Source organism: Drepanopeziza brunnea (genome assembly GCF_022702325.1).
Source record: "Drepanopeziza brunnea f. sp. 'multigermtubi' strain 214-2 chromosome Unknown ctg19, whole genome shotgun sequence".
In the NCBI taxonomy this organism is placed as follows: domain Eukaryota; kingdom Fungi; phylum Ascomycota; class Leotiomycetes; order Helotiales; family Drepanopezizaceae; genus Drepanopeziza; species Drepanopeziza brunnea.
The window spans coordinates 439,211-461,338 of NW_027094082.1; the positions used below are offsets into that span (position 1 = coordinate 439,211).

Sequence of the window (22,128 nt, forward strand, 5' to 3'; positions counted from 1 at the left end):
CTACCTCTCCCACCAATCATCCTCTATTTTCCAGCTGTCTCTCTACCTTCAATTATTTTACCTTCAACCCAGTCCTTACACCAAATTTATATTTCATACCTCTGCAATAGCGCTCGCTGTACACCCACCGTCTTCCACACTCGGTCCCCCTCCCCTCCCTTCCCCTTCCCCACCGAACAAAAAGACTTCAAAGTCCAAGCCAATCTCGTATTCTACCTCCGCTGTTAAAATTCCATAGACATACGCACACACACACAATAACGGACTCCCAAAACACATCCCCTCCCTACCCTACCCTATATTCCATCCATTTATCCACCCATCCATCCACCCACCCACCCATACAAGCCTTCTCCTCTCCTCTCCTCTCCTCTCCTCAACCCCACTCTGTTTACTATCCTCTCTTCTTCTATCATTCCGTTCCAACAACAAATTCTCTGTCTCTCTCCCCCCTCCCCCACCTTCTCTCTATACACATATCCATCTCCTCAGACCCCCCCCCCCCCCCCCCCCCCCCCCCACCCCCCTAATCTTACCATTAACTACTCACTCACTCGTTTACTTACCCACGTACCACGGTACAGGCCTAAGTATTACCCCTCGAGGGTGCCTCAAAAGTCTAGTTTCCACTTTAAAACCCCTGTTTTCCGTACCCTCGAGGGGTAATACTTACGCCTGCGACGTAGTACATACTCGCTCGCCTCAGAAGAGAGGCAAGCAGACAGACAGGCAGCCTTGCTTGCCCTGGAACGGCGAGAGGTTTACAAGGGCATAACCGAGTAGGCAGGTCGCTCAGTGTAGAAAAGATATTGTACCATAGAGCTACGCACTGTCGTAGCGGAGACGGCGATAGTAGGGGAATGGAAGTGGATATCATTCATCACGAGCAGAACGCACTTCATGGGAGCCTCACACCCGGGACGATCCAGTGGGGGGTTTTTTGGTATTGTAGAAGGTGTTTGTTTGCCAGACTACGCAAGAAATCCGAGGGATATCTCTAAGATTCAGAAGCAGACCCCAGAAAAAGGCGAACAGCAGAAGCCCAAAGCAGAGAATTCGAGTATCCCTTTGCCAATAGAATCTCTCCCATAGACCGCAATATGCCGTTGAGGCTCTTGGTGTGAGAAAACATGCAATCCAGTATCAATAGACGCCCTCCCGCTTCCGAAGGCTCGAGAGAACCTCGTTGCAAAAGCACGCCACGACAGGCGCGAGGAACGCACCGCAAAGAGAGAAGAGACGACATCGCGACCGGGAAATAAAAGGAGAAACATGATCGTCAAGGTTTCGCAGGATGGTGTATTCGCAAATCGCCAATGGAAGTTCGCAAAACCGCTCGTTCTGCTTTTCATATCAACTCCCATTCTACCCCAATGCTGCCCTTCACTCCACCAGCAAGCAGGCCAGGTTCACCAGCTACTCCAGCAAGATCAAGTAGCATTTGACAATGAGACGAGGAGATTCGAGATCGAGGAAATCTAGGATTCGGTGGCTGGCGCAGCAGCTTTGGTCTCTGGCTCAGCGGCCTCAGTCTTAGTCTCTGGCTCAACTGCCTTCTCGGCCTCCTTTGGTGCCTCAGCTGGTGCAGCCTCGGGCTCTCCGCTATCCGACGAGGTCCAGAGGGTGAGGTTGTCTCGGAGGAGCTGCATGATGAGGGTGCTGTCACGGTAGGACTCCTCGGAGAGCGAGTCGAGCTCAGCAATAGCGTCATCGAAAGCTTGCTTGGCAAGGTGGCATGCACGGTCTGGGGAGTTCAAGATCTCGTAGTAGAAGACCGAGAAGTTGAGGGCCAAGCCAAGACGGATGGGGTGCGTTGGGGTGAGCTCGGTTTGGGCGACATCGGTAGCGTTCTGCGATCCAGTTAGAAACGCAAGGAGAACGATGTTTGGGAGCGGGTACTTTGTAAGCCTCGTGGGCAGCAGTGGCAGCAACCTTGCGCTTCTCACCAGAAGCAAACTCAGCCAAGTAACGGTGGTAGTCTCCCTTCCTGTCGAGAGACCGTTGTCAAAAAAAGCCTCAAAGTATTGAGCGCGCAACATGCGATAAAGACTTACATCTTGTGGTAGAAAACCTTGGACTCTCCAGACTCGGCCTTGGGAATCAGGGACTCGTCCAAGACATCAAGAACATCCTGGCAGACCTTCTCCAGTTCGGTCTCGATCTTTTGACGGTAGTCGCGGATGGTGGAGACATGCTTGTCGGTACCCTTGGACTCTTCCTTCTGCTCGATCGAGGAGATGATGCGCCACGAAGCACGTCTGGTTCCGACAACGTTTTTGTAGGCGACGGACAGCAGGTTTCGCTCGTCCACGGTAAGCTCTCCGCCCAACTGCGTCACGCGTCGTCAGTTTTCGCAATCCCGTCGGCCAGTATCAAGACTGTCGGCAGCAGGCGCGCAACGCATACCTTGGCAACCTCCTTCATGTATGTAACCATCTCATCGTAACGCTCGGCCTGCTCACAAAGTCTTGCGAGGAAGGTCTTGCTGCGGCGGGAGTTAGCCTCAGCATTAAATTGGCTCTCGGAATCGCGCTGTTGGGTTTGTTTCGTACCTTTCACGCTAGATAGGTGGATAGGAGTCAGCGGGTTGCCTCGCAGAGATGGAAGAAGCCCAGAGCGATAGTATAAACACGGTCGGGAAGACGAGTTAGGTATAGAGGGGGGTCGACACGGCAGCGCCGACGTAGTGAAGCGGATGCGGCAGGAGAGAGAGAAAACTTACTTCGGTAGTCATCTTTGCGGGTATTCAGTATGTGTTGGTAGAGCGGTGGATCGAAGATGGATGGAGGGGAAGTGGGAGGTGGATGGTGGATGGTGGTTGTTATGGTCGAAGATTTGGTTGACCGGGCTGTTTGAACTGAGGTTCGCGGTTCGAGGGTCTCGCTTTCGATAGAAGTCTCAGGGAATTTGTACGCTAAGGCGTCGGGCCCGGATTGTTTAAAGCAGCGAGCCAAGCTAGGTGACGACCAGCAAAGCAATCTTGACACAAGGTGAATAATGGAGTGTCTGCACCGACTTTGGCCAGACGACGAATGATACCGGGACTCGAGTATCTATTCACGCATTTACTTCACTCTCCTATCCTATGGGTCTTTTGATTTACCTTATCAGGTGTGCTGGGCCACAACCACTCCGAAGGTGCGAAGGTGAAAAGCCGACTGTTGCTATCTGGGTAACCATACCTGAGGCCGATCCGCCAGACCAGAATAGATTAAGGACAACCTCATGTCCGATTGTTTTATGCAGTTGAGAACAAAAGACTTCCTGTACCGTGGTCCCCAGCAGTCTCCGTACACCTTTCTCTAGGCAACTTTATTACGTTGTCGCCTTGTGCAAGCCGTGATCCAGCGTGCAAGATAGCAGCTATTATACATCTGTCTTAGGTCTATCATTTGTGTTCGTTCATGTTCTTCTGCCTTGTGGTAGTGGTGTTGTTGTTGCATGCGCTGGCATCGGCATCGGGCACTGGCACTGGCACTGGCACTGGCCAATGAAGCCTCATGGGAGGTCATCATTGCTATAAGTGATAACAAGTCATATCAACATACGTAGTACGTAGTATACTGCTGGCTACCTTGGAGAATAGGCTCAATTTGCATGGCACTTTCACAATTGCCTGGCTACCTGTTCGATTCTGGAGGGCAAGCAAATGTGTAGGTACCGGTACCGGTACCGGTACTTGAGTCGGGGACAGTCTACCGGTATGCCTGGCCCTTGCATTGGTACCTATTCCCAGATGATATGAGACAATCGCCAACATGCTGGTGCGACAACGAGATTACACGTGCCTCTCAAAACCCACAAAAGACTGTATCAAAACCCGGAACCGTCATCTTGCCTTCAGCCTTGAATCGGAATCGCAGTCAGCACTGACTTATCGGTACGGAGGACAATGTGGTCAAGAAAACGTGACGATCTTTCTGCAAGCAGCCAAGACCGCGCTTCAAGGGCGCTAGTACGGTTATTCCGGGCGCGATCCGGCAGCAACATCGAGAAGAGGACACTTCTAGATAGGGAGTGCGTGGGCGGGGAGAGTAGAGCTACCAAGCACCACTAAATGTTTGATGTATCTTGCCTCCCCGCTTCTTTGTCCAGGTCCACATTCGCTCTCAGCAGGCTTTACACATCTCGTCGTGATACCGGTAATTGCCACTTGTCCATTGGAAAGAACATTTGGCCTTACATGAGCGATCTTAAAAAAACTTGCCAGCCGCAATAACGGTACATCCAACCTGCAATTCATTGCCCCACGCTGCTCATCATGGAAAACGCATACGCCAGATCCACCTCGGACGTGTTGAGCTTTTTCTCGGTGTCCGAGACTCAAGGATTGACCGAGTCGCAAGTCGCAGCCTCAAGGGAAAAGCATGGTCGTAATGGTATGGCTACATTCTCCTTTGCGCCTGGCTGCTTTGCACGACTAACTCGCCCGCAGCGATCGCAGAAGATCCTCCGACTCCCATCTGGAAGCTGATCCTCGAACAATTCAAAGACCAGCTTGTCATAATCCTGCTAGGGTCTGCCGCCATTTCTTTCGTCCTAGCTCTTTTAGAAGAAGGTGAGGGCTGGACAGCTTTCGTTGACCCTGCGGTTGTGAGTCTGCCCCGCCATGAAATTTTCTACCACAAGCTCATATCGCTAGATTCTCACCATTCTGATCCTGAACGCCGTCGTTGGTGTATCCCAAGAAAGCAGCGCCGAAAAAGCTATTGCCGCCCTCCAAGAATACTCCGCGAACGAGGCCAAGGTTATCCGAGATGGCAAAATCACACGTATTCGAGCCGAGGAGCTGGTCCCTGGAGACATCATCTCAGTCTCTGTTGGAGACAGGATTCCCGCAGACTGCAGGTTGTTAGAAATCCAGAGCAACAGCTTCAACGTTGACCAGGCAATCCTCACCGGAGAGAGCGAGAGTGTTGGAAAGGATACCGCACCAGTCACCGATTCGAAAGCTGTGAAGCAGGATCAGATCAACATCCTGTTCTCCGGGACAACAGTGGTTACTGGACATGCTACTGCGATTGTTGCCCTGACTGGATCCTCCACGGCCATAGGAGACATTCATGAGAGCATCGCAGCTCAGATCTCGGAGCCCACGCCTTTGAAGCAAAAACTAAACGATTTTGGAGACACCTTGGCAAAGGTGATTTCGATCATTTGCATTGTTGTCTGGCTTATCAACATTCCTCATTTCAATGATCCATCTCACGGGAGCTGGGCAAAGGGCGCGATCTACTATCTCAAAATCGCGGTCTCTCTCGGTGTTGCAGCTATCCCCGAAGGTTTGGCTGTCGTCATCACCACATGTCTCGCTCTTGGTACCAGAAAGATGGCTGCCAAGAATGCGGTCGTCCGAAGCTTGCCTTCAGTCGAGACTCTTGGCAGTTGCAGTGTCATCTGTTCTGACAAGACCGGTACCCTAACCACCAACCAGATGAGTGTTAACAAAGTTGTCTACGTTAACGAGGCCGGCAACGATTTGGAGGAGCTAGATGTTGAGGGAACCACATTTGCTCCTCAGGGAAGCATCAAATCAAATGGCTCAGTCGTCTCCAATGTCGCATCTTCATCGAGCACTGTATTCCAAATGGCTGAAGTAGCAGCGCTCTGTAATGATGCCCAGCTCGCCTTTGACGCAAAAGCAGGTACTTACTCCAATGTTGGTGAGCCTACGGAAGGAGCCCTCCGCGTTCTTGTTGAAAAAATCGGTACCAAAGACGCTGCCCAAAACCAGAGGCGGGCGGGTGCCGCTGCGCAGGAAACTCTTCATCTTCACAGCTCCTGGTACGAGGCCAGAGCTCCTCGTCTTGCCACCTATGAATTTTCACGGGACAGGAAGAGCATGTCAGTTCTTGTCGGTGACAAGAGCCAGCAAAAGCTTCTCGTCAAGGGTGCTCCTGAGAGCATCATTGACCGCTGCACCCATACCTTGGTAGGAGCGAATGGCAAGAGGGTCCCCATGTCTAAGAGCCTTACGGATCTTCTCTTGAAGGAGGTCGTGGACTACGGAAACAGAGGTCTTCGTGTGATTGCTCTCGCCAGCGTTGAAGATGTTGCCTCGAACCCGCTTCTGAAGACTGCCAAGTCTACCGCTCAATACACCCAACTCGAACAAAACCTAACTCTCCTCGGTCTCGTTGGAATGCTTGACCCTCCCCGCCCAGAAGTTGCCGGATCCATCAGGAAGTGCAAGGAAGCCGGCATCAGAGTCATCGTTATTACTGGAGACAATCGCAACACCGCTGAGACCATCTGTCGCCAAATCGGCGTCTTTGGCGAATACGAAGATATCAAGGGCAAGTCCTACACTGGGCGCGAATTCGACAATCTCAGCGAAAACGAAAAACTGGAAGCTGCAAAGCGGGCATGTCTATTCTCCCGAGTTGAGCCAAGCCACAAGTCCAAGCTTGTCGATCTCCTCCAGTCAGCCGGAGAGGTCGTCGCCATGACTGGTGACGGTGTCAACGATGCCCCGGCCTTGAAGAAAGCCGATATTGGTGTCGCCATGGGATCTGGAACCGATGTTGCTAAGCTCGCCTCCGACATGGTTCTCGCCGACGACAACTTTGCAACCATCGAAGTCGCCATCGAGGAAGGCCGCTCCATCTACAACAACACCCAGCAATTCATCCGGTACCTGATCTCTTCCAACATCGGAGAAGTCGTGTCTATATTCCTGACTGCCGCCGTTGGCATGCCAGAAGCTCTGATCCCAGTCCAACTGCTCTGGGTGAACCTCGTTACTGATGGTCTCCCCGCCACCGCTCTCTCCTTTAACCCTCCCGATCACGACATCATGAGACGCGCTCCCAGAAAGCGTGACGAGCGCCTCATCGGCGGCTGGCTGTTCTTCCGCTATATGGTCATCGGCGTCTACGTCGGTCTCGCGACGGTCGCTGGCTACGCCTGGTGGTTCATGTACAACAGCGAAGGACCCCAGATCTCCTTCTACCAATTGTCTCACTTCCATCGCTGCCCAACCTCATTTCCGGAGCTTGGATGTAGCATGTTCTCTAATGACATGGCGAAGTCGGCTTCCACAGTCTCGCTGTCTATCTTGGTCGTGATCGAGATGCTCAACGCTATGAACGCCCTTTCGTCAAGCGAATCCCTCTTGACTCTCCCATTGTGGGATAACATGATGCTCGTGTACGCCATTTGTCTGTCGATGGCCTTGCATTTTGCACTTCTCTACACACCTATACTGCAGACCCTGTTCTCGATCTTACCCCTGAACTGGAATGAGTGGAAGGCTGTCTTGGTTATCAGTTCACCCGTCATGTAAGTCCGCACATCCCTCATTTTGCACATTCTTTTGAAAATGTAAATATGGCAGCTAACCGAACACTGCAGTTTCATTGACGAAGGACTGAAATTTGTCGAGAGACAGCTTTTCTCCCATACCACAGACGTCGCCCAGAAACCTAGAGCCAAGAAAGAGTAGTAGAGGCCGCATTATGGATACTCGGTTTCCACGCGAAAATGTAGACTAGATGGTAGATATAAAAGAATTGCATAATTGTACTACTCATGACCATTTGGACCTCCATCTCAGGGACCAATAAGGCGTAACATGTGTAGAATTCTGTAAAGGCTCGATTGCCAACCGTCGACTTCAGCGAGGAACTCGCTCCTATATCCATGCATGCGCCAATCAGGGGTGACACAATCGATGCTGACAACAGATCCCAATCCCCGGCCGGCTGAGAGCATATCAAAGGGAGACTGGTAATCTTCAGCCTCGCGAAAAATCTCACTGCCAAAATACCTTAAAGGCAGGTAGGGGGTCATTTCAGCGATCCCCACCTTCTATCACAAAAGACGGTCATTAGACCGTTTAAAATCAATCCTGTTTCTAGATCAGGAATAGCTCACTTTTTTTTGACCATCTTCGAGCTTTGGGCCGTCCTATGGGCCGTCTTTATAGCCGTCACCGGCCAGATTTTTAAAAACACGTTCATTAAGAAATCCGTCTTGAATATTTGAGATAGTCAAATGCTCGCTCGTTCTTAATGAAATACGATTAGAATACGAGAACCCTTTTGCTAATAGTATCGTTTTAATGAAAGTTTAATGAAATCGATGCTTGGATATTTCTCGGTATCACTAGTATAGCTTCTATATCAAAAGTTTATGAGATTTAAAATCGAGACCGGTTGATTCGATGAAAGATTGCTTTATTCTCGCTTCTTATTACGAATGTTACGTAGCGACGGCGGTAGATGAAAGGAAGTGGGGGTACCGGTACCTAGTAAGGGAGAGGATAAGGCAAAAGCTAAGGGCCAAGGTATCTGCTTACTAATTTAAGTTCTCGAGTACGGTTTGAAGTTCGGGGACGGCTTTAAGACGGTCTCAAATCGGTCTTAAAACGATCGAGGACGGTCTTTCAACGGAAAGACGAGCTTTTATAGTAGATGGTTTAATTGATTAAGATGGATCCATTTTAGCTACGATTTAGATGATTGAAATCGTTTCTTTTCGGATTCTATTCAATCTCAAGTATCGGCTTAAGGTGATCTATTAACTATGGCAACCTCTCAATATCGTCTCTTAAAGAGAGCGTGACCGGACTGTCAGCTGGCGGTTTAAGTAACCCCTTACCTGCCTTTAAGATAGGGATATCCCAACCAAAAGCAAAATTTCGGAGTCTGACCTTCGTCGCAGTTGACAAATACACAGCGAAGCTTCCAGAAAGTACACCTTTTCTTTACAGTACCTACCGGTAGCATGTTCCGCTTTTCCTGTATTATACGCAAGCGATGTGATTGGTCGGGAGCGCGCTCGGCCTTTTGTGGGCCGAGTGCTGTTATCGAGTTCTAGGATTGGGATCCCGAAAATATATCTTAGATAGCTATTCGCCATCTCTTGCTTCATCTTCGACACGAATTTCGCCCCTCTCCGCCTCCTCTTCAGACCTCCCTATTGCTTCTAAATTCTCTCTCCAACATCTGTGAAATCTGTTTCTGTCTTTAGAAACTGCCACAATCAACCTCCAAAGATTAATACCCTCACCATGGCGTCTGCAGCTCGTGGCGTTGCCCGCGCGGCCTTCAAGTCAACCCCATCGACTTCTGCATTCAAGACCTCAACCCGCAACACAGTCTTCGCCCTCCCACGCCAGACCTTCCGACACCAATCCCGCCGTGGCTATGCCTCCGCACCTGAAAAGTCCTCTTCCGGTCTCCTCATCGGCGTAGGGGCTCTCGCTGTCGCGGGTGGCGCCGGTTTCTACTTCTACAACAACGGCACTCTGCTCTCTGGCTCCGCCGGCGAGACACCCGGCCTTTTCGCCCCCAAGCTCGAGGATTACCAGAAGGTGTACAACGAGGTGGCTGCGCGTCTGGAGGAGAAGGACGACTACGATGATGGATCGTACGGACCGGTTCTGGTGAGACTGGCGTGGCACGCGAGCGGTACCTTCGACAAGGAGACGGGGACTGGAGGGTCGAACGGTGCCACGATGCGTTTTGCTCCCGAGGGAGACCATGGTGCCAATGCTGGGTTGGTCGCTGCCCGCGACTTTCTCGAGCCAGTGAAGCGTAAGTTCGAACTCCTGTCAAGGAGATGTCAAGGAGCTAATGGTTCGTCTGCAGAGAAATTCCCATGGATCTCCTACTCCGACCTCTGGATCCTCTCCGGCATCTGCGCTATCCAAGAGATGCAGGGTCCTACCATCCCATTCCGCCCCGGCCGTTCGGACAAGGACATTTCTGCTTGCACACCCGACGGACGTCTGCCTGACGCTTCGCAAGGAAACAAGCATCTGAGAGATATCTTTTACCGAATGGGTTTCAACGACCAGGAGATCGTCGCGCTGAGCGGCGCACATGCCCTTGGCCGATGCCACACTGATCGTTCTGGGTTTTCTGGTCCCTGGACGTTCTCGCCAACCGTCGTTACAAACGATTACTACACGCTGTTGCTGAACGAGAAGTGGCAGTGGAAGAAGTGGGATGGTCCTAAGCAGGTAAGCACTTTTCATTTGAACGGTCGAGGAAGTGAGACGGGCACTGACGCATCCACAGCTCGAGGACAAGAAGACCAAGTCCCTGATGATGCTCCCCACCGACGTCGCCCTTGTCTCCGACAAGCAGTTCAAGCAATGGGTCGAGAAGTACGCCAAGGACAACGACCTCTTCTTCAGGGACTTCTCGGCCGTCATCGCCAAGCTGTTTGAGCTGGGTGTTCCGTTCGCCGAGAATGCTGAGAAGTACATTCTCAAGCCTACCAACGCCTAGATGGCAGCTCGCACTGGATGGAGATGATACCCGTAGATTGCGATGGCTTGCTAGATTCTGGGGCTTAGAGATTTCCGAGATGTGATTAGATCGTAGACAGACTCCTCTTATCTCCCCTGTGCCTCTGTGTGACATTTGCCGATTCGAGCCGAGGCGAGGCGAAGAGGCTCTATGTGTAAGATAACGCAGGTACCTACATAGCAGCGATTATGATTGATCATAAGAATAGAAGGAAGAAATAATGCCGACTCGTCTCACTCCCCCACCGATTGCTATCACTCTTTGGAGAGAAGAGATATCCGCTGATAGTGAATTGGCTCTCTCTCTCTCTCACTCACTCCCCTTTTCTCCAGTCCGTTCCTCGATAGGTCGATGACGAGAACAAGTACGTACCGTCATACCTACCGTTATATGTACGACAATACCATCCGTGCCTCCGTGCCATGCAATCCTCCGAGAAAGAAAGACTCTACTTCCACCTCCTTCTCCTTCTCCTTCTCCTTCCCCACACCCAACTCGACTCGACTCGACTCGACCCGAACCCCAGCCCTCTTTCCTATTACGGCAGCATGCGGCATTCACCACGGCGGAGAAGAAAAAAAAAAGAGAAGAGAGAGAGGGGGGGGGGGGGGGGAACAGAAAGAGAATATGAAAGATAGAGGGAATGAAAAGATAGAGGGAATGAAAGCAAGAGAGGGAAAAGCATATTCCTTTACTTCCCTTTCTCTCCCCGAACTTCTCGTTGAGCAAGCAAGCAAGCAAGTCAGTCTCCTCTTTCCGTCGTGTTGTTGCGTTGCAACGCAAGTACCAACCGACTCGTGAGTAGCCAGCTAGCCAGCCACCGTGATGACGCCCAACCAAAAGGGGGTTGGTTAATTGGAGAGGTAGATGGATGACTGGATGAACTTGCAGAGCCACGTCAGGAAACAGAAAAGACGATGGAGATTTGGAACCTGGCGGCTTTTACATTATCATCACCTAACCGCGCCCCCCCCCCGCGCGCGCGCTCAACCTCATCAACCGCTCCACAGAGTATCTGCAGCCTCCCACGCACAACTATGAACCCGCTCCAACCCATCTATCAGGTACCATCCATCTAGCAATTCCGCCACCGATAGCCACTGAAAGCCAGAAAGGTCTCATCTATCTTCGACTCCTGCCCACAACCGCAACCGCAACCATAAATGCCCCTCTTGCTCAAGCAGAAGCAGGAGCTAGGGCTAAGCTCCCACCCAAACTCACGCTCGGCGTCTGACAGCTCGTGCCGACGCCGAGCGGCACCCCCGCGGGACTGGGATAGCAGTAGGTGCCTACGTACACGGTACCCTTTAGGTATTGTTGCTGGTGTTGTTCGTTCTTCTTCTCAACCTTGTCGATGCTGTTGGCTTTCTCCTTGGTGGTCCTGTTGGTGGTGTCAGTATTGGTGTTGGTGTTGGTGTTGGTATTGGTATGGGGTAGGTGTAGCTGTGGGAGTAGGGGTGGGAAGTGAGGAGTGAAAAGTGAGCATGAAAAGAAAGAAAGGAAAGGAAAGGAAAGGAGAGAAAGAAAGAGAAGAAAGAAAAAGCATACCCATCCACACACTGCACGCCGCTATCGTCGTCGTACGTCTCAAAAACAGTGAGGACGCTTTCCGTGAACAGGAAGCTGATGTTCTTATTGCTGCACAGAACCGGGGCGTCGAAGGTGGTCGTCTCGATGCTGCCCTTCAGCAGACAGGTGGCGGACTGGAGGCCGACGTCGTCACTTTTGTTTCCACCCTTGGGGTTAGCATCTATATGACTTTGGTCTATGTCTCTGTTTGTTTGGGGCAGGTGCGGATTGGTTCGCTGGGGCGCTTTTTTCACGGCTGAGGTGGGAAGGGAGGAGGGAGAGAGGGAGAGAAGGAGAGAGGAAACTGACGAGTAGAAAAACGAGATTTGAGCCGGCGTAGTGTTGGCGCCCGAGGGCGTGAAGGTCGAGAAGCGACTTATGGTGAAGGAGGTCGGGGCGGAGCGGAGGGAGCAGCTGGGGGAGCGGGAGAGGTCTTTGCTGCTGCTGCTGGTTGGGAGGGCGGTAGTGAGGCCCTGGAGAAGAAGGAGGACTGAGGTGAGGAAGTGTAGAGGTGCCATTTTGCGGATCGATGTGAGGGAGTTGGAATGAATGGATGGATGAGAAGCTGGAAGATCCAAGTCGAAGTTGAAAATAGCGAATGTGTGGTCTGAGGTCGAAGCTTGTCAGTTTGAAAGGGAAGGAAGAACGATGGAGGAGGAGGACGAGGCTCGGTCTCTGTATATACTCCCGGCCCGAACTCGTCACTCGCTACATATTTTTTTCACCATCTGGCAATTTCTGACTCGTATAACTGTACTATAATCTTTGTTCCCGCTACCATTTTCACGCTACCAAGTTCTGATTTGGTAGCCGTGTTGGTAAATAATTTATGGTGGAGAACGGATTCTTCTCCGAGATGGCGGTACAGAGAAGTGGCACCGGGAGTCAAGTTCATTGAAGCAGAAAGAAAAGACGTACCAGCAGTTACAGCTCGCTAGCTCGGCGATGAAAGAGTGATTACAACAACTGAGAGGTGATATTATGAGATGGGGGAATCGTACGGTGCTGAATAAAGATCTTGCGGAAAGGTGTATGAAGGCGGCAGTATGAAAGAGAAATGAATGTCGCGGAACTGGTGAGATTCTTATATTTATACATTCATCCACAAGGCGGCCCTCATCTGACGGTAGGGGTGGTGCAGCACAACAGCCTCGTAATTCGTACTAAATATATCCTACCGTAAGCAGAGATACGGCCTGTACCACTGTTTCTGTTCTTTCTTCGGCTGACGAAAGAACAGCGTATTCGGGACTCGATTGCAGCGAGGTTGCCTCTGGACGCAACAGCCACCACTTCATATACTTCACCATGTGCTGGTGCACTATTGACCGTTACGTTCCAGCGTGGTCACTTAGCACCTACCGGTGACGCTGGTCTGGACTCTGGAGAATTTCAAACATGACGTGATATGAAAGTACAATCAGAAATATGGGAGTTCAACAACCCGCGGGATTATTTACGTGATGTGTAAGCGAGGTTACTCCCTCACGCTCATCACGAGTGCTGTCAAGGTATGCAGGACATCAAAACAGACAATTGGCAACAAAAATAGGTATACGAAAATATAAATCGTAAATTTAAAGACGGCTTCCCGCGCAAGACAGAGTAGCAATGTGCCGGGCCGTGCAGCCAATGGAGGGAGTAATATGCATGTATCGACAATGACTCTCTGACAGCACCAGCAGATGTCAGTCGACGACGTTCGAAACACCGGATTTTTAAACAAGTAAATTCATAGGCAATGTTGCTCTAGCCTACGGGTGAAGGGGGCAATTCCTTGTACGTTTCGTAGGTGGCGAGTGGTCCGTAAGCTGGACTATACGGTGTTGTACAGCCTTCATGCTCCACGAAACTGGCGGTCTGAAGAAGATATATGAAAAGGCAACTTGCACAAGAATGATTCCTGCCATTCCATTAGACCGACCGTAACACTCCAGTCAGGATACCGCCTCTCGGGTGGCCGCGGATTGGCTTCGGCCGCAATCTGATTGCAGTATCGGAATTCTGTCTTTTGTAATGGCCGACCAAGACTTACAAAATTTTCGAGAAATTTTCAGGGCACCTCCACGGAGGATTTTTTTCGCCAAGTACTGTTCTTCATCTCTCTCGCTGAATAATGTCACCTCTCTCTAGTGGCCTGGTTCCATCGTTCAAGACCATTGCCTCCCGATGCCTCCTCCGGATATGATCCTCCTCGGAGTTCTGATCTCGCCGTCGCCTATTGTCCACAGACATCCCATTGGAATCCTCCCCTGCTGTACCCTCTCCATTGATCATGCGAACGTCCGTAGTGAGGTTCGGAGCCTTCAAGATTGCCCGGGGTAATAGTCCAGCACTGACCAACTGCTTCAATCCAGCATGGTCTTGAAACAATTGTTTCGAGAGCTCATGCAGACGTTGATTACCATGCAATGAGTTTGTAAAACACATCATGCGGTCTGACTCGTGATCTGCCCAAGGCTCTTTGGCAAGCCAGCGCTCGACAAAGCGTGATTTAACCAGGCCTCCAGGCCCGAAGTTTTCCACGAGTTGAAGGAGGATCAACAGACAGCCTTGCTCAGCAACATCCCGCAGGTACCAGTTATCCCACTCCGGGTCATAGGTATTGTGTGGATAGTCCGTGATTGAGTACTCTAGCGACTTGACTAGAGCTACCCAAGCTTCGGGTTTGTTGATCATTGCGACGGTTGCTAGCCAGAATCAGCGCTTGAGCCGATGGGATATGTGTGATGGTACTAACAATGGTTCATCATTATCGTCAAGGCTCTGATGCCCTTCTCTCTTAATTCATGCTCTGGCCGAGTAATATACCAAAGCAGCGCGTTAACAGCGTTTTGGTCATGAAGCGCTCGTTCGCAGACAATGATTGAGGTGGTTTCTTGGATACAGTAGCTCGGGCTGTCCAGTAATTTGCTCAAGGTTGTGAGCTTCAGAGAGTCCTCCACATCTTGCGTTATGTATTGAGGCTTGTTCTCAGACGGACGTATAGCGGCAGCTTCGCGGTAATGAATCAGCATCCGTCGCATTACTCCGATAATCGCGCAGGTTGCAACCCCGAGCCCCAGGATCGCGAGTCTATCTCGGCCGGCGGGCAGAAGCGCCGCCATGTTGCGAAACTACATGTGGATATGGTGAAAGTAAAAGTTGAAATCATAGCTGGCCGCCTGAAAGATGCGACTTTCATAGCTCCGATGCGTATTGCCGCTCGTGTCCGCTTAGGCTAGCCCTCTCTCAGCGATACTTTTCGCGATAACCGATAAGTAAAAAAATATATTCACGTCGACGTCAATGCATCTCACTGTTCCACCACAAGATGCCTCCCTCCCAGCTGAAGAGGCTGAAAGCCTCCCTCAGAGAGCAAGGAATTACTGGCCCACAGCAATCGAAGAAGCAAAAGAAGCAAAATGCGCAGAATGGGGTCAACAAGGAGAAGAAGGTGGGGAGGAATGTTACCCTGACAGGAATTCGGGAACAGTTCAACCCTTTCGACTTTACCACTATCAAAAAGGCCAAATTCGACGTGACGACCGAACATTCGCACAAGCCTGTTTTAAGAAGGCCAGGCCTGCAAAAGAGCAGAGATGAGGAAATGCGCCGCGAAGCCTACATCGAGGAGCAACAGAATCGACGCAAGGTTGGAGGCATATTGGACAAGCGATTTGGGGAGAATGATCCCAGCATGGCGCCCGAGGAGAAGATGCTGGAAAGATTCACGAAGGAGAAGCAGTTCAAGTATAAGAATAGCTCGGCTTTCGATTTGGAGGACGACGAGGGAGGAGAGCTCATGCACATGGGGAACTCGCTTTCTCTCGATGGACCTGCGCTGCAAGACGACTACAAGGAATTTGATTTGGACTTATCAGATGCCGAAGACCACCCTTCGGATGAGGAGCGTCAACTGAAACGAAGTCGATCAGATCTCGAAGGCGAGGATGAGGGCGAGGATGGAGAGGGTCGCCCAGAGCGAAAGAAGTCCAAGCAGGAAGTCATGAAGGAACTTATAGCCAAATCCAAGCTGCACAAATACGACAGACAGACAGCAAAAGATGAAGACGAGGACGCGCGAGAGGAATTGGACAAAGAGATGTCAAACATTCATGATCTTTTGCGAGGAATTGGAAGAAAGCCTGCGCCCCCACCTGCTGCTGCAATACCCGGCATGAATGCAGACCGTGCGGCTTTGCTTGCTGGCTCGGACAAGATCAAATTTGACAAACAGTACGATCAACGATTGAGACAATTGGCACAGGATGCCCGAGCTGCGCCCACAGAGAAGTCGAAGACGGAAGAAGAGGTCGTCAGTGAGAGAGCGAGGATCTTACAGAAGTTGGAGGAGAAGAGGCTTCGTCGAATGCAAGGCGACGTAGTTAGTGACGAGGAAGATGGGAATGAAGACAAGAATACGAAGAATGCTGGTCCGGAGGATGAAGAGGCAGAGGACGACGACGATTTTGGGTTAGGCACCGGTATCAAAGTGCGGCCTTCTATGGCTGAACTGGGTGTTGAGGATGAGGACGACTTTCTGATCGACGATGGTTTGGTAGCCAGTGGCTCAGAACAGGATAATTCGGAAGACGAGGATGTGCATCATGTAGAGGAAGAGGGAGAGGACGAGTTCACCGCAGGGCTTCTTACCGCAGAAGAAGCCAAGAGACCGGAGTTCCTGACTGGTGCGAATGGCCCCGTCCACGAACTCGAGCTTCCTTCCCAGAATGGAGTAAGTGGAAACTTGGCCTTCAAGTTTGCTTGCCCCGAATCTCACCAGCAACTCCTCGCGGTTACGAAAGGGATTGACATTTTGGACATTCCAACCGTCATACAACGGATCAGAACCCTCTATCACCCCAAGCTCAATAGCGAGAACAAATCAAAGTTGGGGAACTTGTCCGTAGCTCTCGTGGACCACATCTCTTATCTAGCAAATCAAGAGGAACGGCCGCCCTTTTCTGTACTAGAAACCATCATCCGTCACATCCACTCTCTAGCAAAGATGTTCCCCGTGGAAATTGCGAATGCATTCCGCCATCACCTCGAAGACTGGAATACCTCTCGAGCACTCTCCCCAGTACCTGGAGATCTGGTCATCTTAACCGCCATTGGTTCGATATTTCCGACATCAGATCACTTCCATCAAGTCGTTACTCCGGCTATCTTGGGCATGGGCAAATATTTGGGACTCAAGATCCCTCAAAATCTGGCAGATTATGTTACTGGATCATATCTCTGTACGCTTTGTCTACAGTATCAACAATTGGCCAAACGGTTCGTTCCTGAAGTTATGAACTTTGTCGAGAACACCCTATGTGTTCTAGCCCCTGCGAAGATGTCAAAGTTTCCTGGCAGCTTCCCCTATCACGAGCCCAAAACCTCTTTTCGAATCGAAAACGCCCCCACGTCTGTCCGAAAGATCAAATTTTACGATTGTGTACCCGAAGACCACTCGGGGAGCGAGGGAGAATCACTCAAAGCCGCCTTGGTAGAAGCCAATCTGGGCTTGATTGATGCAGCGGCAAAGACCTGGGCTGGGAAAACCTCATTCACAGAAGTCTTCACACCTGCTCTCAAAATAACCCAACATCTCGCCAGCAAAAAGTGCCGCTACAAGCTCTCTAGCAGTACTCAAGTAACCCCCCCCCCACTCCCCCTCTGTGTTTAATATCCCCCTCTGTATTTAATAGCAGCAAAGCACTAACCAAAAGTTCCAGGCACGCCTCCAAACCCTCACGATCAACCTCACAGACCACCTCTCCACTGCCCGCCTGACTCGCCGCCCCCTCGAACTGCACCACCACAAGCCCCTCGCTATCAAAACCTCGATCCCCAAATTCGAGGAAAATTTCAACCCAGAGCGGCACTACGACCCCGACCGCGAGCGTACCGAGCTGGCCAAGCTCAAGAAAGAGCACAAGCGCGAACGCAAGGGGACGATTCGGGAACTTCGCAAGGACGCGAAGATCCTGGCGAGTAGCAGTCTGCGCGAGAAGAAGGAGCGCGATGCGGCGTATGAGAAGAAGCAGAAGAGGTTGCTGGCGGAGATTCAGGGGGAGGAGGGCCACGAGAAGAAGGAGTACGAGAGGGAGAAGGCGTGGAGGAAGAAGAGCAAAAAGTGAAGTTGCGGAAAGAAGTAATCAGCTTGTGGGTATCCTGAATCAGGCGTTAAATCGTGGATAGAAGTATAAACCAGTTACCTAAAACCCTTTCTTTATTTTAGTTCAGGGCTTTTGTTGATGGTTTTCACTCGATGATCGGAAACCAGCCGCATGCCAACAAAGAGTTTATAGATCGTGCGTTAGTATTCAATAAGTACAATGATATCTAATAAGTCGCTCCTCGTCGGGCCGCCGTCGGGAAAAGCTATACGTGCTTTGTATAACCAAGTTCAGAGTTCATCGAATATTGGGTGTTCCGTTTCTTCTCAGCTAGGTATGTACGAAATTATTGGATTCCATACTTTAGCGAGGAGGTCCGCTTGACATTTTGCATGTCTATACAGAAAGTCTAGACTTGACCAACTCTGACAATTCGTCTATTCATCTGTCTACCTACAGAAGTTCCTACCGCCCGCCCGGGTCCTCCTGATACGCAAAAACCCTCCAAAACGCCGCTTCCATATCTGGTATCTCAATCCTCGGATCCATCACGTCCTGTTCCCCAAAAATCCGTCGCGAGAAGCCTGCCCTGGCCACCCATCCTCCGAAGCCCGCGCCTCTCAGATCAATCCCTTCACCACACTCCTAAAACACCCTCTAAATGCCGACCGCATGACTAAACACTTTCGCCGCCAACTGACTCAGTAGCTTCCCCTTGGCATCTTGTGGCAGCTCCTGAAAGACAGCATATACGCTCTTCCCCTTCGTGTCTCTCACGGCCCCCAGCCGATTCCCGGCCACAGCACCAGCGACCATGCCCCCAAAATTCGCTACGATGAAGCCCATCGCCGCCCCCGATAACCCGCCCACCATACTCCAAAACTTCCCCGTCGGCTGCCCCCCATTCTCAGACATCCCTTCCTCTCTCAGCATCTCTTCAAATACATCGCCAAACTGCTCGTTGTGAAACGTCTGCTCCTCCTCCTTACTCTTCGCTTTACTGCCGAATCCGAAGCTGCTCCACGGAAAGCCACCGGGGGTAGGGCCAGGGTCCGGGATGCTGCTGTCGTCGTCGGAGTCGAAGGCTGTGGAGGCCGTAGATGCGCCGGACCCGAAGCCGTGATATTTGCGGGCGGAGTCGTAGTCGGCGCGGCGAGTGGCATCCGAGAGGGTGTAATAGGCGTCGTTTATTAGTTGGAATTTGCGAGTGCGTTCGGCGCGCTCGGGAGAGTCGGAGGCGACGCGGTCCGGGTGGGTTTTGAGTGCGGCTCTGCGGGGTGGTCAGCTTTGTCTGGCAAGGTCGATAGTCTGATTGGTATGATATTGGCTGGGAGAGAGAAGAAGCAGGCGTACCGTTTGTACGCATCTCGAATCTGCTGCTGGCTTGCAGTTGAGGATATACCTAAGGCAGTATCTGTATTCAAGTTTAGCATGGTGTTGGTGTTGAGCAGGCTGAGGAAGCTATTTACAATAGTCGACAGGAAGTCCTGCCATATTGGCTGATTCTTTTTACTGATTCCTTTTTTTTTAAGATGGCAGATACTCTCAAAGAATTCCAGGACAGATTTTAAAGAGCTGAGGCAGTTAGTTGTTGGTGGTGTGGTTGTTGATGGTTGTGAAGGGGGAAGAGATTCCAGGTCAGGTCCAGGTCCTCGAAAGTCACCCACTTGACCAAACAATCGTGCGTCACTGTGGCGGTGCACTGTCTATCGCCGAGCCCCACTTCTCCGGTAAAGCCACATCTTCGATCCACTTTGCGCACCATCCCAAGACGGTAAAGCGCACAAGAGCCCCTGTCACCGCCGGGCCCTCACCGCCGGTCCACCACCATTTACTGGAGTGGCTGGGCATCACAAGCTATCCGTACCGACAGTTGCGATCTCTCCTTTTCAACTTCCGACAACACCAACTCCTATACCCCCCCTCCCACCCAAATACCGAGGCTCAATAGCTCTATCGCGTGTCGTGGCCACCAGAGGGCATAATATCCATACCCAATTGATCGATTCGACTTCAAAATATAAGACGGTGGAATACTTACAAGTAAGTACGAAGTATCCGTCGCGGATACCTCTGCGTCCAAGCTCAAGTCCAAGCTCAACAACTAGTGAAGCAGATTCACGTCTACAATTTGCCAGCAAAACCTGGGGAAACGCCAGCGTGTAATAAGTAAAACGAAAAGCAGACGAAGGAAAACACAACATGGGCTGGTTAGAGGGCATGTCCGAGCTGGGGATCGGCTCAACCACTGGGTCCCATCACCACCACCACAGCAGCAAGAGCAGGAGCAAGAGTGTTAAACACCAGTCACCGCGGGGCTCTGGCATCTTTGGCCTGGGCGATAGCAGGAGCGGGAAACACCACTCGTCGCCGCGTGGGTCGGGAATCTTTGGCCTGGGCGACAGCAAGAGTAGTAAACACCACTCGTCGCCGCGGGGGTCGGGGATCTTTGGCTTAGGTGATCACCATGGGAAGCACAACTCTTCGCGGTCAAGCTTCTTTGGATTTGGCGACAATTACGCGAAGCACAGCTCTTCGCGGTCAAGCTTCTTCGGTGCGTCTTTCCTTTCACCAAGAGAGCCGACATCTACCTATCTCGTCGTATAACCAGCTTTCACATCTTTCTTGCCCTACCTTAATTCTCCCGATTAGCTCGTGGTTGCAATGGCGACAGATGCAATATGGTGCAATGGACGGCCCAAAGAAGACGCATATCGCTAATGGATGAGCTGAGACGAACAGGCACCTCACACAATCACCGCTCCTCCTCCTCGGCCTACCGCCGCTCCCCCCGTACAGGCTTCATGCAGCGCATGTATAATAAACTGCGACGCCTGCTCCGTGATCTCGTCTACTACATGAAGAGGCACCCCATGAAAGTCTTTGTTCTGGTTATCCTGCCACTTATCACCGGCGGCGCCCTAGCTGCTCTGTTGGCCAAGTTCGGGATCCGGATGCCGGCCGGGCTGGAGAAGATGTTTTATCAGGCTGGGGGTAGTGGCAGTGGGGTGGGCGTCAACCATAGAGGAGAGACGCAGTGGGAGCGGAGACGAGTGGAGGGGAACTACCCGATAGGTGGTGGCGGTGGTGGTGCTGGAGGAGGTGGAGGGGGGATAGGCAATGCTTTGGGGGGATTGGGGAGTATCCTGGGGGGTATGGGAGGGGTGGGTGGTGCGGTTAGTCTGGCGAGGCTGTTCATGAAGTGAGGCTCGTATAGAGCCTCACATAAACGCGGACAATTGGAGGGGCTAGAGAGGTGGTGACCGTGGGGGGAAAAGAGCAGAGAGGAATAAAGACCAGAGGCAGGGAGTGTTCTGCAAAGAACGAGCTAACCAACAGGAGTTGGGCATCGGATTGGATGATCGGAGAAGCAATATGGATGTTGATCCGATATGGGGCTTCCTCAGGAAAGCAAGCAATGGGCGAGGCGCAGGCAAAGGCGTTATTTAGGATAGCACTAGATATGATATGATAGCATAAGCTAGGATAAGATAGGATAAACCCAGACCAGGTTTTTGTCTACCTAGGCTTCAGACAACCACCAGCACCACCACCACTACTATCAATAACAACTATAACAACCAACTACCTCCCACCCATCTTCTCCTTAAATTTTCAAAGATATCCTCAAACAAATAATCTACTAGTAAGAAAATCAATGGAGGATAAATGGATGGGAGCTCACGCCGTAGATAGCTGGCTGGCTAGGCTACATCTCGCTCGCTTAATCCCCCCATCCTCAGATACCTACCGGTACCTACTACGTGGATACCTACCTAGCTTTTGCTCGTGCCACCGTAACCGTGCGCCAAGACTGAGAGGTACGGTAGGTAATCGACAGCTTGCCTTATTACGTATTGGCTTGGCGCACGGTTGATACCATCCGTGCCACCCAGGACGGAGAAATCTACCGGTACCGGTATACCTACTGACTGTTAAGTACCGTACCGGTACCTACCTATGCCATGTATGTTATTATATTATGTGATGCTATAGCCTGGCGAAGCGATATACTCCGTAGATAGGCAGGCAGGCAGGCAAGCAAGCAGGCAAGCAAGCACCTTTCAGGATGGGTCCATCCTATCTAACCTGCCCACCTGCATTGTATTGTACATTCACATTATTGTTTCCACGTCGCCGTAGAGGACGAGCTGAAAGAATCATAGTGCAGAGCGATGCGAAGGAGAAAAAAACACTTCTCAACAAGGAAA

At 51.3% G+C, this 22,128-nt stretch overlaps 8 protein-coding genes across 8 annotated transcripts; 4 read left to right on the forward strand and 4 right to left on the reverse strand.

Moving 5' to 3' along the window:
- Positions 1 to 1,478: 1,478 nt before the first annotated feature.
- Positions 1,479 to 2,734, reverse strand: L3040_008889 (uncharacterized protein; the record flags this gene model as incomplete). The annotated part of the gene is made up of 6 exons (XM_066155753.1): positions 1,479 to 1,850; positions 1,900 to 1,987; positions 2,055 to 2,329; positions 2,407 to 2,485; positions 2,553 to 2,560; positions 2,723 to 2,734. 6 exons carry the CDS (start codon positions 2,732 to 2,734, stop codon positions 1,479 to 1,481), a joined length of 834 nt encoding a protein of 277 aa, XP_066010046.1.
- Positions 2,735 to 4,261: 1,527 nt separating this feature from the next.
- L3040_008890 (uncharacterized protein) lies at positions 4,262 to 7,444 on the forward strand (the record flags this gene model as incomplete). The annotated part of the gene is made up of 4 exons (XM_007292649.1): positions 4,262 to 4,379; positions 4,436 to 4,593; positions 4,643 to 7,281; positions 7,354 to 7,444. 4 exons carry the CDS (start codon positions 4,262 to 4,264, stop codon positions 7,442 to 7,444), a joined length of 3,006 nt encoding a protein of 1,001 aa, XP_007292711.1.
- A 1,569-nt stretch (positions 7,445 to 9,013) lies between these two features.
- L3040_008891 (uncharacterized protein) lies at positions 9,014 to 10,238 on the forward strand (the record flags this gene model as incomplete). The annotated part of the gene is made up of 3 exons (XM_007292650.1): positions 9,014 to 9,539; positions 9,594 to 9,967; positions 10,026 to 10,238. 3 exons carry the CDS (start codon positions 9,014 to 9,016, stop codon positions 10,236 to 10,238), a joined length of 1,113 nt encoding a protein of 370 aa, XP_007292712.1.
- Positions 10,239 to 11,435: 1,197 nt separating this feature from the next.
- L3040_008892 (uncharacterized protein) lies at positions 11,436 to 12,346 on the reverse strand (the record flags this gene model as incomplete). Its single annotated transcript, XM_007292651.1, has 3 exons — positions 11,436 to 11,640; positions 11,808 to 11,981; positions 12,138 to 12,346. The coding sequence occupies 3 exons, from the start codon at positions 12,344 to 12,346 to the stop codon at positions 11,436 to 11,438; spliced, it is 588 nt and encodes a 195-aa protein (XP_007292713.1).
- Positions 12,347 to 13,925: 1,579 nt separating this feature from the next.
- L3040_008893 (uncharacterized protein) lies at positions 13,926 to 14,935 on the reverse strand (the record flags this gene model as incomplete). The annotated part of the gene is made up of 2 exons (XM_007292652.1): positions 13,926 to 14,518; positions 14,569 to 14,935. 2 exons carry the CDS (start codon positions 14,933 to 14,935, stop codon positions 13,926 to 13,928), a joined length of 960 nt encoding a protein of 319 aa, XP_007292714.1.
- A 206-nt stretch (positions 14,936 to 15,141) lies between these two features.
- Positions 15,142 to 17,938, forward strand: L3040_008894 (uncharacterized protein; the record flags this gene model as incomplete). Its single annotated transcript, XM_066155754.1, has 2 exons — positions 15,142 to 17,451; positions 17,534 to 17,938. The coding sequence occupies 2 exons, from the start codon at positions 15,142 to 15,144 to the stop codon at positions 17,936 to 17,938; spliced, it is 2,715 nt and encodes a 904-aa protein (XP_066010047.1).
- A 636-nt stretch (positions 17,939 to 18,574) lies between these two features.
- On the reverse strand, positions 18,575 to 19,411 carry L3040_008895 (uncharacterized protein; the record flags this gene model as incomplete). The annotated part of the gene is made up of 3 exons (XM_007292654.1): positions 18,575 to 19,187; positions 19,271 to 19,331; positions 19,387 to 19,411. The coding sequence occupies 3 exons, from the start codon at positions 19,409 to 19,411 to the stop codon at positions 18,575 to 18,577; spliced, it is 699 nt and encodes a 232-aa protein (XP_007292716.1).
- Positions 19,412 to 20,119: 708 nt separating this feature from the next.
- L3040_008896 (uncharacterized protein) lies at positions 20,120 to 21,123 on the forward strand (the record flags this gene model as incomplete). The annotated part of the gene is made up of 2 exons (XM_066155755.1): positions 20,120 to 20,471; positions 20,660 to 21,123. 2 exons carry the CDS (start codon positions 20,120 to 20,122, stop codon positions 21,121 to 21,123), a joined length of 816 nt encoding a protein of 271 aa, XP_066010048.1.
- Between the last annotated feature and the right edge of the window lie 1,005 nt (positions 21,124 to 22,128).